Source organism: Anguilla rostrata, chromosome 4, assembly GCF_018555375.3.
Source record: "Anguilla rostrata isolate EN2019 chromosome 4, ASM1855537v3, whole genome shotgun sequence".
Lineage (NCBI taxonomy): Eukaryota > Metazoa > Chordata > Actinopteri > Anguilliformes > Anguillidae > Anguilla > Anguilla rostrata.
The window spans coordinates 51,660,336-51,674,647 of NC_057936.1; the positions used below are offsets into that span (position 1 = coordinate 51,660,336).

Below are 14,312 nucleotides of genomic sequence, written 5' to 3' on the forward strand. Positions count from 1 at the left end.
AAAGGCAACAAAGAAAGCAAAGAAGGCAGTAACACTAAGAATGAGCAGAGAAGGGACAAACACACACACTAACACACACACTGTATGTCTAATATTTGCACGTACCTGCTTTGTGACATGGAGTATGAAATGAGAGAAAGTTAATCAACCAGGAGGGCAGAAGGGAGCTGTTAATGTGGGTAAGGCATAGGTCACTGAGCAGGATCACATGTGGGCTCATGGGAAAATGAAAAGGGTAGACTTTAGCTGATCATGGAAGTTGCAGAGGGTAATAAACAACCACAAAATCAGTTTTACAGTAGTCGTATCATTAATATGGACAGGATTAAGGCCAGGTGATGTCACGGGCAGGGTGGAAAGAATGGGGAGGGCTGTAAATTTCCCTAAAAAGAATAATAATTATGTGTCACCACTATGCCCAAATAACAAGATGCAGGATAACAAGCAGAAGTGTTAAAGCATTTTACATATTTAAAGTTATGCTAATGGTTTTTAAAACATGCCCTTTTGCACAAATTACAATGAACTAATGTCAGGACCACAAGCATATTTCTTAGCTAAAGGCTATTTTGGCTTGTGAAACATGTCAGAGAGAGTGCCCTGTGAAAGTACTGTACGTTTGTAGACCAGCAATGTCCCATCCCCCCATCCATCATCTTCTCTCATCCCCCACCCAGTCCCCTTCTCCCATCCCCCTACCCGTCCCCTTCACTGGAGTTTATCAGAAGGCAGCCCTAATAAGGATGTGTAATTAATGGTTCCTCAAAGTAATTGTCTTCACAGCATTGCCTTAAGCAGGTTTTGCACAGCACGCTATGAGTCTGTCAGTTAAGCAGTGTGGAAAAACAATAATTTACAGTGTATAGCCTAAATTAGCCTAGCAGCAGTAAACACAATTACCCACTTTAAGATAATACTGACACTAATTAGGCCACCAATTAATCATCTGAATTCTGTCTACATCTCAAATGCAAAGTAAATCACAGAAAACGTTAGAAAAATAAATTAGACAGCCGGGTATATCGGCTTTTGGAATGCATATGAGGTTTTATTTTGGTATGTTTTTCCAAGAAATACTGCCTTTTTACATTCTGAGAAGGCTGGTGCCTATGCAGGTTTTTGTTTTCACCAGTTCAACCAATTCCCTTCTTCAATTAGCTAATTAACTGTATACACCAATACTGGCTCACTCAATAGATTGAATCACAGTGAAACATTTGATGTAGAAACTGAAAAAGTCTGTCATATCAGACAAGCAGCAAAAATGCCAGATCATATAAATGATTAGGCTAAGTCAGTAATGCAAGGAAGGAACAAGAGAGAGACCAATACAATGGCTATGGTTTATGATTTGTATCAAATTAGTATCAAAGAATGAAAATGATCTGTCAGTACTGATGTTCTATCCTTTCTCTCTTCTCCCACAGAACAGCTTTCTAATGTAGCCAAGTTGTTTCTGTGATCTTCATGAAAGAAACCATTTTTTCTTTCTCAGAAGTAATATGCATCTGATTTTGGAAACGTACAACTGTTATACCTGTGGGACACAAGCACAGGTGATAGAGCATGACTTGATGATGTTAAATGTCTTCAAAATGTCATCAGACCCTACACATCTATCTGTTCTCCTACCTTCTGGCCCCATGATTGTGAAATGAGCATCCCACTACAGACTGGAGACCAGAAATCCTACCCATCTTCCAATGCGGACAGAAGACTCACCTCTTTAGATTTGACCATGGCTCTCCCTTTAAACTTTGTTTCTTTCTTTGGTTTTCCTTTTGGGATAATGGTATAGGTATAGCTGTGCTCTGTGTATTTTTGTGCTACTTTCTCTTGTCACAATACAAATTGTTGTTTCTTAGGGTACTTTACAGGTTACATTAGGTTGCCATTACACTTTATAATTATAATGGGCCTCTGTACCTTTTTTTGGTGATATAAAATTTGGTATCACTGATGCTCTCAACCACTTTATGTCACTCTAGATAAGAGCATTTACTAAGTGATTGTAATGAAATGAAACATTCAGTGCTCATTTTTGGAAGAAATCAGTTTTATATTTACAAATAATATTTTGAAAACACTATTATGATGGGTAATATTCTGTAGTGGGGAAAATAATCATATGATTCAAATACAGTTGATGTATATATAGGCATATACTGTATGATGTGTGCTGAGATCAGGTTATTAAACAATATTTAACACAGTACAGTAAAGATGTCAAAATTGATGATGAGTAGTTGCCTTTCATTAAATATTATGTTTGTCAGCACAGACTTTGAACACAAAATTGCCACTGGTTCACTTATTTTGTTAATGCTTTAGGAGTGAGATAATCAAACCGCCTTTTAAAAAATAATAATTGCCTGGTTTCCTCAAAATCATATGCATTACAAATTAAGGAACACTTGAATAAATAAATAAATCTCCAGCAGGCTAATTGCTTGTGTACTATTTACATATATGGTGCAGTATTTGGATAGTGACACTACTTTTGTGGATTTGAAATTAAACAATGAATATGAGGTAAAAGTGAAAACTAGTGAAACACATTGAAATGGATTCAGGTCAGAGATTGACTTGGCCAGAAGAACATCCACTTTTTGGCTCAGATGCACTCCTTGGTTGCCCTAATATGTTTGGGGTCATTGTCTTGCAGCAAGGCGAAGCACCATCCAATGCATTTTGAGGCATTTGGTTTGATCTAAACAGATAAGATATTTCTGTACACTTCAGAATCCATGGATGCTCTTTGTCCATTTACTGTGTGCTTGGTTGTTTTGTAAATGCGCACACATTGTATTTTTTGCTGGTGTGAAATACATGTAAACAGGCCTATGTTTTGCTGTGATAACGTGTGAAGTATTATTGCGTAAGAGATCGCCTCACATAAGAAATTATATTAATATTTTCATTAAGCACATTAGCGAGCATTTTAAAGACATTCCGATATGGTTTCCAGGTACGTTATAATTTTATGGGATTACTAAACGCTATCCTATCCTCATTTTTGCAAAAGTATTCACTCAACAGTCCAATTCTGCCTCTCCATGCAGAGACGCTTGTGTGGTAGAAAACATCTTCTCCCATAATGCAACAGGCAACAAAGGCAGATAGGAAGAGAGCGTCAGGAACTAAAAAAAGGGTACTGAAATGGGCCAGAAATGAATCAGACCCAGAGAAGCTAGTTAGTTGGCTACACAACGTTTAAGTAAAAAAAAAATTATTAATATATACGTGCTATCCGATAATTCAAATGTTGTTTTCAGAGCGGAGCGTTGTAAAAGGCATCGCGCGCGATGTGTCCGTGCGTAGTAAGATAGCTTACTTGCGCTACTCCTTTCGTGGAGAGAGAATGAAAGGAACTTAGCTTAGCTAGCTAGCTGGGTAGCCAGCTGGCTAATGCTAGCAAGGGAGCGCCAGCTAAAGTGATTTGCTTAGCTAGTTTACATCTTAAGCTTTAAGGAAAGTGCAGCTACAGTGCGAATGCAGAAGACGACTAGTAAGTATACTAAACAAAGGAAACGAATGTAATGCATATTTTGTTTTGCGTGACATTACTGGTTAGCTGGACAATGCAGTCACTGTAACATTACCAGCCTGCTAGCTACCGCTAACTATTGCTAGTTGGTTGGCTAACAAGCGAGCCAGTGTTAAATATAGACAAAGACAATATGGGTATCTAGCTAGCAAACAAGCTAGCTGTCAGCTGGAATGAGAAGCTAACAACTGCCAACTAAGGTCAAGTCATTTTCTAAGTACGGCAGCTTGGACTGGCTAACGTTAGGTCATTCTCTTTCGCTTAAGTTAAGAACGGCTCACTCAAAAAGTTTACTCATAGCTAGACTAGCACTTGCAGCGACCATGTAGCTGAGCAACTAGGCCTGGCTCCGGACATGTCCCAGCTGGCAAAGCTTAGCGTTTAAAGTTGCTAATAGGCAACGAGCTTGGTCGCATTATTTAGATGTAACACTAGCAGTTAACGTGAACTTATGTGTCTGTTCCGTGCTGGCGAAACCTTGTTCCTTTAACCTCATTCTGGGCCAGACTATTAATAAATAATCGGCTGGGTATTCCGTTTGCTAACCAAGTTAGGCTAAGCCCTGACAGGTCAGTCAAGTTGTCAAGACAGCAATATGTCGATATATTCCTCTTTAGCCAGTGGTCATTTTAAATAATGCATTATACAACCAACTTCTAATGCTCTGCATAACGTTGGACGTGCGGAAATACTCCTAGTTATCAATTAGCTCTAGTTAACGTTTGTATGTGCCTGGCTAGCAAAGCCTAAGTGAACTTCCGCTTCATATTTGATGAGCATCTAATTTTAATGACCTAATCGCGTCACCTATTTACAGAAGGGATTACACGTGCTATTGGCTTCATAGGCTGCCGAGGTCAAGGATAGTATGGTTACTAAAAGTTCTGTCCTTGGTTTGCAAGTTAACTCCTTTGTCAATGATCCGTTTCCCCTACTTTTTTTGCGAAGTCTTTAAAAAAGTTGCAGGCTAACAACTTGATACTTTGTGATGAGTCCCTCAGGAAGCCAATACAACCCTGCAGATTGCATTAACTTGTTAGCCTGTGGAACAGGACAGACGGTAGCAAAAGATAAGCCATGCATCTTGCTTTAAATGAGCGGTATTCTCTTTGCTGTAAAAACCTTACTTGGCTATGAACCGACCATTGTAACAGTAGTTTCACAAAAGTGTGCTAATTTGAATGAATACTTTAGCTCCACAGAAAGTACTATAAACAGTCAAGTTGTGTACAATATGAAGTGTTATTGTGATTTTATACTTTGAAGTACAGTCATCTTTTTACAGAGATGTTGAAATGTGTGGTACTTTAAAGGTGTTATTTTATCTCTGTTTAGATTGTATATTTGGGTGTGTAAGGCCTGTCAGCATCCACACTTCCCTTCCAAGGTAAGGTAAAATATTTGAAGCAGTTCATTTGATATATGTTTCCCATCTAGATTGTTTATGGTTGATTTCCTGTTTACACATGGTACTAGTTATAATACCTTTTCAAAGTTGCTGTTTTAGTTATGTAAATTCCATGTATAGACACCTTGTATAAGGTGTGTATCCTACGCTAATTAAAATTCATATTTGTAAGACACGTCATATGTAAACCATTCCTCATCATTAGCTAGGTTAGAGCTGGTTAGAGCAGTAACCTTACACTTCCAGGCGAAACAAAGAAAGCCACGTAATCTAGGCTTTACCATAGTTAAACCTGAAGACCATACAGCGTGTAATAACGTAACACTGAGGTACTGTACACTAACATTAGACCCTATAGCAGTCTCAAAATCCTGACATTACAACCAAATAAATAAAGTATTTGATTCCACACATCTAAGCTTTAAAGCCATTTCATTGTCGCTAGCTAACGGTAGGCCTACTTACCGATCCATCACATTTTGTGATAAGTTCCAGGCGAAAATGGGCACTGCAAATCCTAATAGTATGGGTTATTGTAATACTGCAGTGCCTGTGGGTTCCAGAAATAAAGCCCATTTACTGTAGGTCTCTTAATTTTCGTGAAAAGGAAAAAATTGTATTGCTTTCTCTGCATCTGGAGAAGGGGCAATGCTTAGGCATTTTGCCTTACCTGCACAAGAGTGGCAATTTACATATTACATATAGAAAGGATTTCACTGGACTTAAGGTTTTTGTTATGTAACTAACACCCAGTTAACCCCGACCACTGAAATCCTGGAGTTTGGCCAAGCGTGAAAGCAAGCCAATTTTAACGCAGGCTTGTTTACATTTTTTTGCGAAAAGCATAAAAAAATATTCTTGGCCATTTGTGAATGCAAAAGAGTATTAAAAGAAAACACATCAGCAAAGAATTCACAGATTTCTGTTTCTCAGATACAAAATTACTTGAAGCTCGAGCCAAGCTAGTCAAAATTGTTTCTGTCTCTCAAACCATATTTTGTATATCACTTTTTTGAATTAATGGTATTTCCTTCACTAATCTTACTGTATTTATTTTTAAAATGTTACTTTCCAATTTCATTAAAATTTATTTGTCTTTTTCAGTTCAAATATTTCATTTTATCTGTGCTTTTTTCTTGAGATATCAAATTGATATAATGTCTTGATTATTCTGTCCTAGGGGATGCCAGTCCATGCTTGGCAATCTGTTGGCCATGTGATGAAAATATACTGTGGATAGGAAATTTTGAACTTCATAGGTTTGACCCTATGCTCTCATTTGGGAGGAACTTTCAGAATGAAGAAGATCAGCCTTAAAACGATCAGAAAATCATTTAACATAAATAAAGGCAAAGAGGAAGGTGAATTTGTTGTGGTACAGCAGCCAGCATTAGCTGCTGATTTCACAAAAGAAGATTCCCTTTTTGGAGGCTGTTACAGCAAAGAGCTTGGAAGCTGTGATCTTAATGGTGAAGAGGAAAAGGGCCACAAGAACCGGTCCAAGAGTGAGAGTTTAATGGGAACACTAAAAAGGAGACTGTCAGCAAAGCAGAAATCTAAAGTTAAAGCAAGCTCTTCTTCGGTTGGCTGCATAGATGATGACACCTTTTCCTCTTCCTCTGCCCCCATAAGCTTTAATGAAGTGAAAGCCCAGCGTCCCTTAAGATCCACGTCCCTGCGAAGCCATCATTACAGCCCCACTCCTTGGCCTCTTAGGCCAGCTAACTCTGAAGAAGCATGCATTAAGATGGAGGTGAAGGTGAAAGCCTTGGTTCATTCATCTAATCCCAGCCCATCTTTTAATGGTGTTCGAAAGGAGTTCCATGACCTCCAGATGGACAGGCTTTTCCAGGATCCAAGTGAGTCTTTGAAGAACTCTGACCCTCAGAATAGTCACCTGCATCTAAATATTGATGAACATGTGCCTGTAGTTATTGGAATTACACCTCAGGACTATATTCAGTATACAATGCCTTTAGATGAGGGAATGTATCCTGTTGAAAGATCACACTCTTATTGTTTGGATGGCTCCTCACCAATGGAAGTGATGCCACAGGTAGAAAGGGATGCTCTTCATGTGGATGACGGACAGATAGATCAAGATCTGGTAATGTCATCAGACATCTTTCTGGAACCTTCAGTGAATGGACTGCTTATAGGAAGCACAGGTGTGATGCTTCAGAGCCCAAGAGTTGATGTTCCTCCACTTTCACCTTTGCTACCTCCACACCCTGGCAGTCAGTATCGGAGGAACTTTCCCAGCTTTTGTGGTGCTGACACTCAAGTTACGGAGAGGGTCAGACACCATCTGAATTTTGACCCCAGTTCTGCTCCAGGAGTTGGCAGGGTGTACGATTCCGTTCAGAACAGTGGACCTATGGTTGTAACAAGCCTCACAGAGGAGCTGAAGAAACTTGCCAAGCAGGGATGGTACTGGGGTCCCATAACTCGCTGGGAAGCAGAGGAAAAACTTGTTAACCTGCCAGATGGCTCATTCTTGGTACGTGACAGTTCGGACGATCGATACCTCTTGAGCCTGAGCTTTCGTTCACAGGGTAAGACACTTCACACCAGGATTGAACACTCAAATGGCCGGTTCAGTTTTTATGAACAGCCAGATGTGGAGGGTCATATATCTATAGTAGATCTCATTGAGCATTCTATAAAAGACTCTGAAAGTGGAGCGTTCTGTTATTCTAGATCGCGTTTACCGGGGTCTGCAACGTATCCCGTCAGACTGACAAACCCTGTTTCTCGTTTCATGCAAGTGCGTTCACTACAGTACTTGTGCCGCTTTGTCATTCGGCAGTACACACGGATAGACCTGATTCAGAAACTGCCTTTACCCAACAAGATGAAAGATTACCTGCAGGAAAAGCACTACTGAAATGGGACATGTTTCATTTTTACAGATGATATTTTTTTTTCCGTTCAGTAATAATAAAAAAAACTTGGTTTACAAGCATTTGTGGATCTAAAAGACTTGCTGTCCCCATCTTACCTGTATAGGAAATGCTTTGTGTTAGGGCCTGATTCAGTCTTTTTGTATGTTGGAGTTTTGTGATTTTAAGGAAGCATTACTTTGTATACCAAGGATTAATTGTTTGATAGAAACTAAAATAAATTTAAATATTATGTAAATAATGCAGGCTACAACTTGCTTTCATTTAAGCTATATAAGTTTGCAATTAGACTGGCTCAGGCTTAAATTACCACATGTGGTCCTTTTTAGCTGAAACTGGTTCATTTGTTGTTGCGCAGATTATTATTATTTTTTTTTAAGTGAATTTAATTCGGAGTTCCAAAAGGAAACTTAAGTATGAATGGAATCATTGGATACTTAATTTTGGTGAAAACATTCTGATTATTTTACTCTGTCCATTTATTTATATTGGATGCCCAAAGCACTATTGAATGCAATGCTTAATCAAAAAGATTAATTCAAAAGGGTGAATATGCAAAATGTGACAAATTATGTATAATAATATTGATGATACCATTGTGGACACAGAAAAAATAAGTGTGTGTAGTTAAAATTGGAGTTATAACATTTTGAGTTTTTTGGTTTGAGTGATTAAATACATTAGTGCTGATCCAAAAGTGTAAACGTTTATTTGCCACTAAACTGAAAAGCTACTTGTTTAACCTAATTTGGGTTAAATAATAGAGGGAAATGCATAAATCTAAAAATTCAGTTTTTGGCCTGAAAACAGGACTCCTTCCAGCATAAAACTAGACTGGACAAGCTGATATCAAGGTCAGTGAAATGCAAATGAGGGAGTTCCACATTTGGCTTGTTTGGCTGATTGTGCAAATCGTTCACATATTTCAAAGCTGTAAAACAGCACATAAATGGCCATATGGTATGATCTAAAATGTAGCTACATAAAATATTCAAAATGCTCAACTGAACTGCGGAATGTATAAAAAGTTAACATTGTTAAGGGATGAAGCAAACATAAAGGTTACAAAACTTTTTAAATGGAAAAGACAAGCTTTCAGCACGAGCATAAAATGATTGTATTCAAATAAAGATAGATTTTGCATTTCAGGGGTCTAGCCACAACATTATGTATTTGTGTATGCAGTATTTGTAGTCAAAGTGTTGTACTTCATAGGACTTGAGTTGGTACAAGTAAATGAACTAAGGGCAAAATCATGATTTAGAACCATGTCTGAATACACATCACTTAGCTCTAACATTGGAGTTGGTCCACTGCATTTGAATAAATTATAGCAGCAATATAAAATGAAATTCTTGGCTAATAGTTCCCTTAAAGCAGCAGTTTATTGCTGATAGTTTGAAATGACTAGGCCTCCTATTCTGAAACTCAAAACTTGCAAAATATGGTATTAATTATTCAGTTTAATCTGTTTTATTACTGCTGTAGTATAACACAAATTTTAGGTTTTGCAGCTTACTGTTAACTGTCTAAAAGCCTGTAGTTTCCCAGCAAAAAGACAATGAAATATTCAGAGCAATGTAGCTACACTGATGCATTTCATAATCGTACATGAGGATTATTCCAGAAATCTGCGCAACATCAAATTGAGCTGATTTAAGTTTACATGAGTCAAATGGGAAAGACAAGTTAAATTATGAAAAAAATTAAATTAATGCAGCAGAGTATATTTTCCTCTTCAAGTACTTTGAGTCCTATGTTCAACCTAAAAAAAAAAAAAGTAAAGAAAAATCAGAAGCCTTTTGAAAATGGTTGTTATTGGATGCTATTTGATCTCTACTGAACCCCTTACCTGCTTGTGCACATATCATACACCAAATAGAAAATTCTAAGAAATTTAAGTTGTTCTTTGATACATTGATGACTCAAGTATGTATTCCCCTTGTTGAGACCCACATGGCTCCAGTACAAAGTGTCCACCATTTGATGGGTCGTGCAGATGTGGAACGTTGAACTTCTGTGATGGCTTAATCACTTTGAACACACAACAGCTTGAAGATTGTTTGTGGGTATGTTTTTAAGCAAAATGAGTGGATAAGGATAAGCACACTGTGTTTGTCATGTGGCACCATTAATATGTTTCTACTATTGCAAAAGTTGCATCTGAAGTTGCATCTAAAAGTTGCTCATTGTAATGTTTTTTGATTGAGAAAGTATTTTATTACAATTGTGGCTTGCTTTGTTTAAATGTCATATTTCCATTAATGTTTCATGCTTTCAAAGTCATGCAAACTGATGCTCGCTAACGGTTTAATCACGTAAATGTTATTCTGTAGAACTGCAATCAAAATTCATTCAGTATTTAAAATGGAAAATCATTGCACCATTTAGAAAGGTGCTTTTGGGAACACTTATTGGGAAATATCCTTATCTTACCTTCAGCAGACATTTTAAAATGCACTTGGCGCCAAGAAAGTGTTTGAAAAACAATCAACGGTCACTCAACAGTTACATCTATTAGCATTGAGGAATATTTTCTTGTATGATTAAAACGTTCTCAATTTACTTCCAGGTGTGTTTTGAAACGTATAGGCAAAAAATATTGTTTAGTGTCTAAAGATCATCTAAAATTAACACGTTAAAGTACAGCTTGTGTCCTGGAAGTACAACTTGTTTCTCTAAAGGTTTGTTGCGTGCTTGCAGAAATGTAAGGGCATTGAATAGAATGATCTATTGTCAGGTAAAGAACATAAACCTCAGATGTTTATCCAACAAAAAAAACTTGATGTAATGAATAAGCCCATATTAATGCAATACTGTCAGTGGGTTGCCCAGTAAGAAAAATGGGGGGAAAAAAAAGTATTCTGCAAAATAATAATTGGTGATCAGTATTTTGTTTGATTTGTCTAGTTTTTTATGCAAATCATATATAATTGGAAAAATTCTTAAATACCAGTGAAATTTCTGCTGTGATATTTTAAATACTTCAGTAGCCTGCTGTTCAGTGTTTATATTTTCAGTTGTTCTCTTGTACATGATTCATTTTACAGGGTGTTGATTGTTAAATTTGTAGAACATAATGAATTTTTGAAGCTTAAGTACTAAATAAGCTTCACAAATCTATATTTTTCCGTTCTTATCGACTTAATGCTGCAAATGAAGACAAGTTTACATTGTATAATATTTAGCAAATGTCATTTCCCTTCATTTATTTTTGTTTTCTTTTAATATTTTGGTACGATTTTTAGAAATCCAGATGTGTGTAAACACATTTGTGCTGCTCTATTTTCATGATTGCCTTTCTGATCCTAAAACAGGGGAAAGTATAACGACAGTTTAGATGTACACACATAAGGTGAGCCTGGCTATGGTCATGGGAGGAATTTTCTGGAACAGTTTGGGTAATATGAGAGTGATCATGCCATTGGTATATCCTAGATAGACAAATCAGTCCAGTTTACATTTTATTCAGTGTTGATTATCCAAAGTTCATTGGTTTGTCTTGTGTTTTGTCTTTTTTTTTTTTGTTTTTTGTTTTTTGGAATCTATATTCCGTAAATGGCAAATTTTGAACACAGGTTAAGCCTGATTTTTTTTTCTTTTTTTTGTATCTGCTAATACAAAAAATAAAAAACAAAACAATTTATATATAAACTGTTGTTTTCTATTGTATTAGTTTCTCTTAGTGAAGTGGATATTATCCATTATATATTGTGTACCCAACATGGGGAACACTGCTAAATCTGGAGAGTGTAGACCAGGGCTACCCAGTCCTGTTCCTGGAGATATGTTTCTTTTCCAATCCTAACAAAGCAAACCTTATTCAAGAGCTAGAGAATTTGTTGAACTGCTAATTAGTAGAATGAGGTGTGCCAAATAAAGGTTGAAATATAAACCTACAGGACTGTAGATCTCCAGGACCAGGATTGGGGAGTCCTGATGTAGACATCCGCAGCTCTCCTGCCGAACATGTGGCATTGCTAGCCTGGTTTTCAGCCCAAAGCCGAGCTTGCATTGAGTTCAGATGGAGGGTGACGCACCTTTCACTCCTCACCACATTTTCTCCACTCCTCTACTATCCCTCATTTCTTTTTTGGAAGTATGTGGAAGAAAGGAGGGGAGGAGACGAGCATAGGAAAGGAGAGAGCGAGGAGGCGTGAATACAACTGGGGCAGTTTATCTGCTTCTCCGTCATCAACGTCAATATCAACTATTGATGAAATGGCCTAGTCATAATCGTTATAATTTGCTGGGCCCACAAATAGTCCCATAGCCAATCACAAATCTTGCACTTGGTCAGCCCATTTAAAGCTGCAAAAAAGTTTGTAAGCTTCCAGTAGAAGTAGTTGCATGTTGGTTACAGTAGCCTGTACACACATGACACCTGACATTGTGGGCTACGTTGAGACAATAATATGTAATCAGCAACATTAGATCAAAGTAAACATCTCATATATAGCATAAAAACAACAATTTACTATCATTCCAGAATCTCCATGTCTGTACATACAGAGCACTAATTCACCTCATATACTGTAGCTACAGTTCCGTGAAAAAATATTTCCCCCTTCCTGATGTCCTATATTATTGCACATTTGTCACACTGAATTTTTACAGATGACAAAATGTAATATTAGACCATGGGGATCTGTTTGTTGGTATGATGTTCTTAATGTGAAAAGCTGTATTTGGCATGGAGGATATGATGGTATGACATTACATTCATTTGGCAGACGCTTTTATCCAAAGCGATGTACAAAAAGTGATGAGTATGAGACTAAAAGAGGATGCGTTTTTCAATTATCAGGACATACTCGGAGGAGCACGTCTTGTATGTGGCTTTGGCATGCCGTCCATGGGTGCCCGATTGACCGGTGGGGGGTTTCTAGAGAGTGATGAAATGCTGATCCCCAACAGACAATCCTCCTGTACCCTGGGTGACACAATCAGCAGTTGCCCTCTGCCATTTGCCCTTTGCCCTATTGGCTATCGACCACAGTCAGCCCTGACATGGTTCAGATTCAATACGAGACTCATCCGTGCCTTAACCGAATGAGCCATCCAGCACCCCAAATATTATCTGTTTTTAATGTAAACACTACCACTCCCTGCATAAGACCCTGGAGGTATTTTTCTGTCTTCACTGCAAACAGTAAAAAGCAATTTTATGAGGATCTGGAATATTTATTTTTCTAGGGCCATGAGATTTTCTCATGATTTCTACTGGTTGTTCACAATGTGTAATCACATTTCAGGTAACGAGTACCAAATAAGCTTTCTAGCTTGAGGGTTAATAATGAGACTGATAATGAAATGACCAGGTCTATTTCCCTCCTGCTCCTTTATAATGATGCATAGAACCTACAGACTTGCCTGCAAATGATCACCGTTGAAGAGACTGCGGGGTTGAGAGGATCGGATCTTGCAAACACAGGTAGCGAAATAATTTTATTGCCTGATTGCTCTGTCTTTACAGTGCCTGTTTAAAGCAGACGGCGAGGAGGATCGCCAATGCCAGACGGCTACGAACGTGCTACACAGATCGAAAGGTCTGTAAAACCGTGTCTGATAATAAAATACACGGAATGCGGGTTCGAACCAGTCAGTTCCGTGAGTGTTTTATCGAGAGGGGCATCATGCACAAAGATTGTGATCAGATTACATTAACAAGTGCAAAAAATGCACTTTTTAAAATAATGCACAACTCCAGATAGAACACATTCAATTTTGATTGTTGAATAATACAAGTACTTTTTGATCTGTGTGAACTAAGTGGAATGGATTGAAAATGGTCATAACTCACTCAGAAATCTTGTGGAGGATAGAAGTTCAGATAAATGGCTTGAACAAAAGTATTGTATTGTTTCCACACCTACAGATTTGACTAAAACCGGATATTTTATATTATTAAACCATTTTTGCAAGTGGTTTCTCAAATTTAGTGAAGTTTGGCAGCCATTCCTTGGTACACTACGTGGCCAAAAAGTATGTTGACACTTGACGTCCAAAATGTTATCCAAAATTATGGGCATTAATATGGAGTTGGTTCACCCTTTGCTGTTACAACCTTCATTTTACTTCTGGGAAGGCTTTATTCTAGATGTTGCAGCATTGCTGCAGGGATTTGCTTTCATTCAGCTGGAAGAGCAATAGTGAGGTAGGGCACTGATTGGGCGATTAGGCCTGGCTTGCTGTTGGCTTTCCAATTGTTTTCAAAGGTGTTGGATGGGGTTGAGGTCCGGGCCCTGTGCAGGCCAGTGAGGTTCTTCCACTTCGATCTTGACAAACCATTACTATATGGATCTTGCATTAATATATTGTCATGCTGAAACAGGAAAGGGCCTTCCCCAAGCTGTTGCCACAAAGTTGGAAGCACAGAGTTGTCTAATATGTCATTGCATTAAGATTTGCCTTCACTGGAACTAAGACCTAGCCCAAACCTTGAAAAACAGCC

The 14,312-nt window shown here is 37.9% G+C and overlaps 1 protein-coding gene across 2 annotated transcripts; it reads left to right on the top strand.

Moving 5' to 3' along the window:
- The first annotated feature begins 3,104 nt into the window (after positions 1-3,104).
- Positions 3,105-10,705, top strand: LOC135253608 (suppressor of cytokine signaling 6). 2 transcript variants are annotated; one of them, XM_064333126.1, is made up of 3 exons: positions 3,105-3,508; positions 4,883-4,934; positions 6,136-10,705. In XM_064333126.1, exon 3 carries the CDS (start codon positions 6,253-6,255, stop codon positions 7,840-7,842), a length of 1,590 nt encoding a protein of 529 aa, XP_064189196.1. In that variant the 5' UTR covers positions 3,105-3,508; positions 4,883-4,934; positions 6,136-6,252; the 3' UTR covers positions 7,843-10,705. The 2 variants fall into 2 exon arrangements, with proteins under 2 accessions (XP_064189196.1, XP_064189197.1); XM_064333127.1 differs by lacking the exon at positions 3,105-3,508 and adding an exon at positions 3,541-4,116.
- The last annotated feature ends 3,607 nt before the right edge of the window (positions 10,706-14,312 follow it).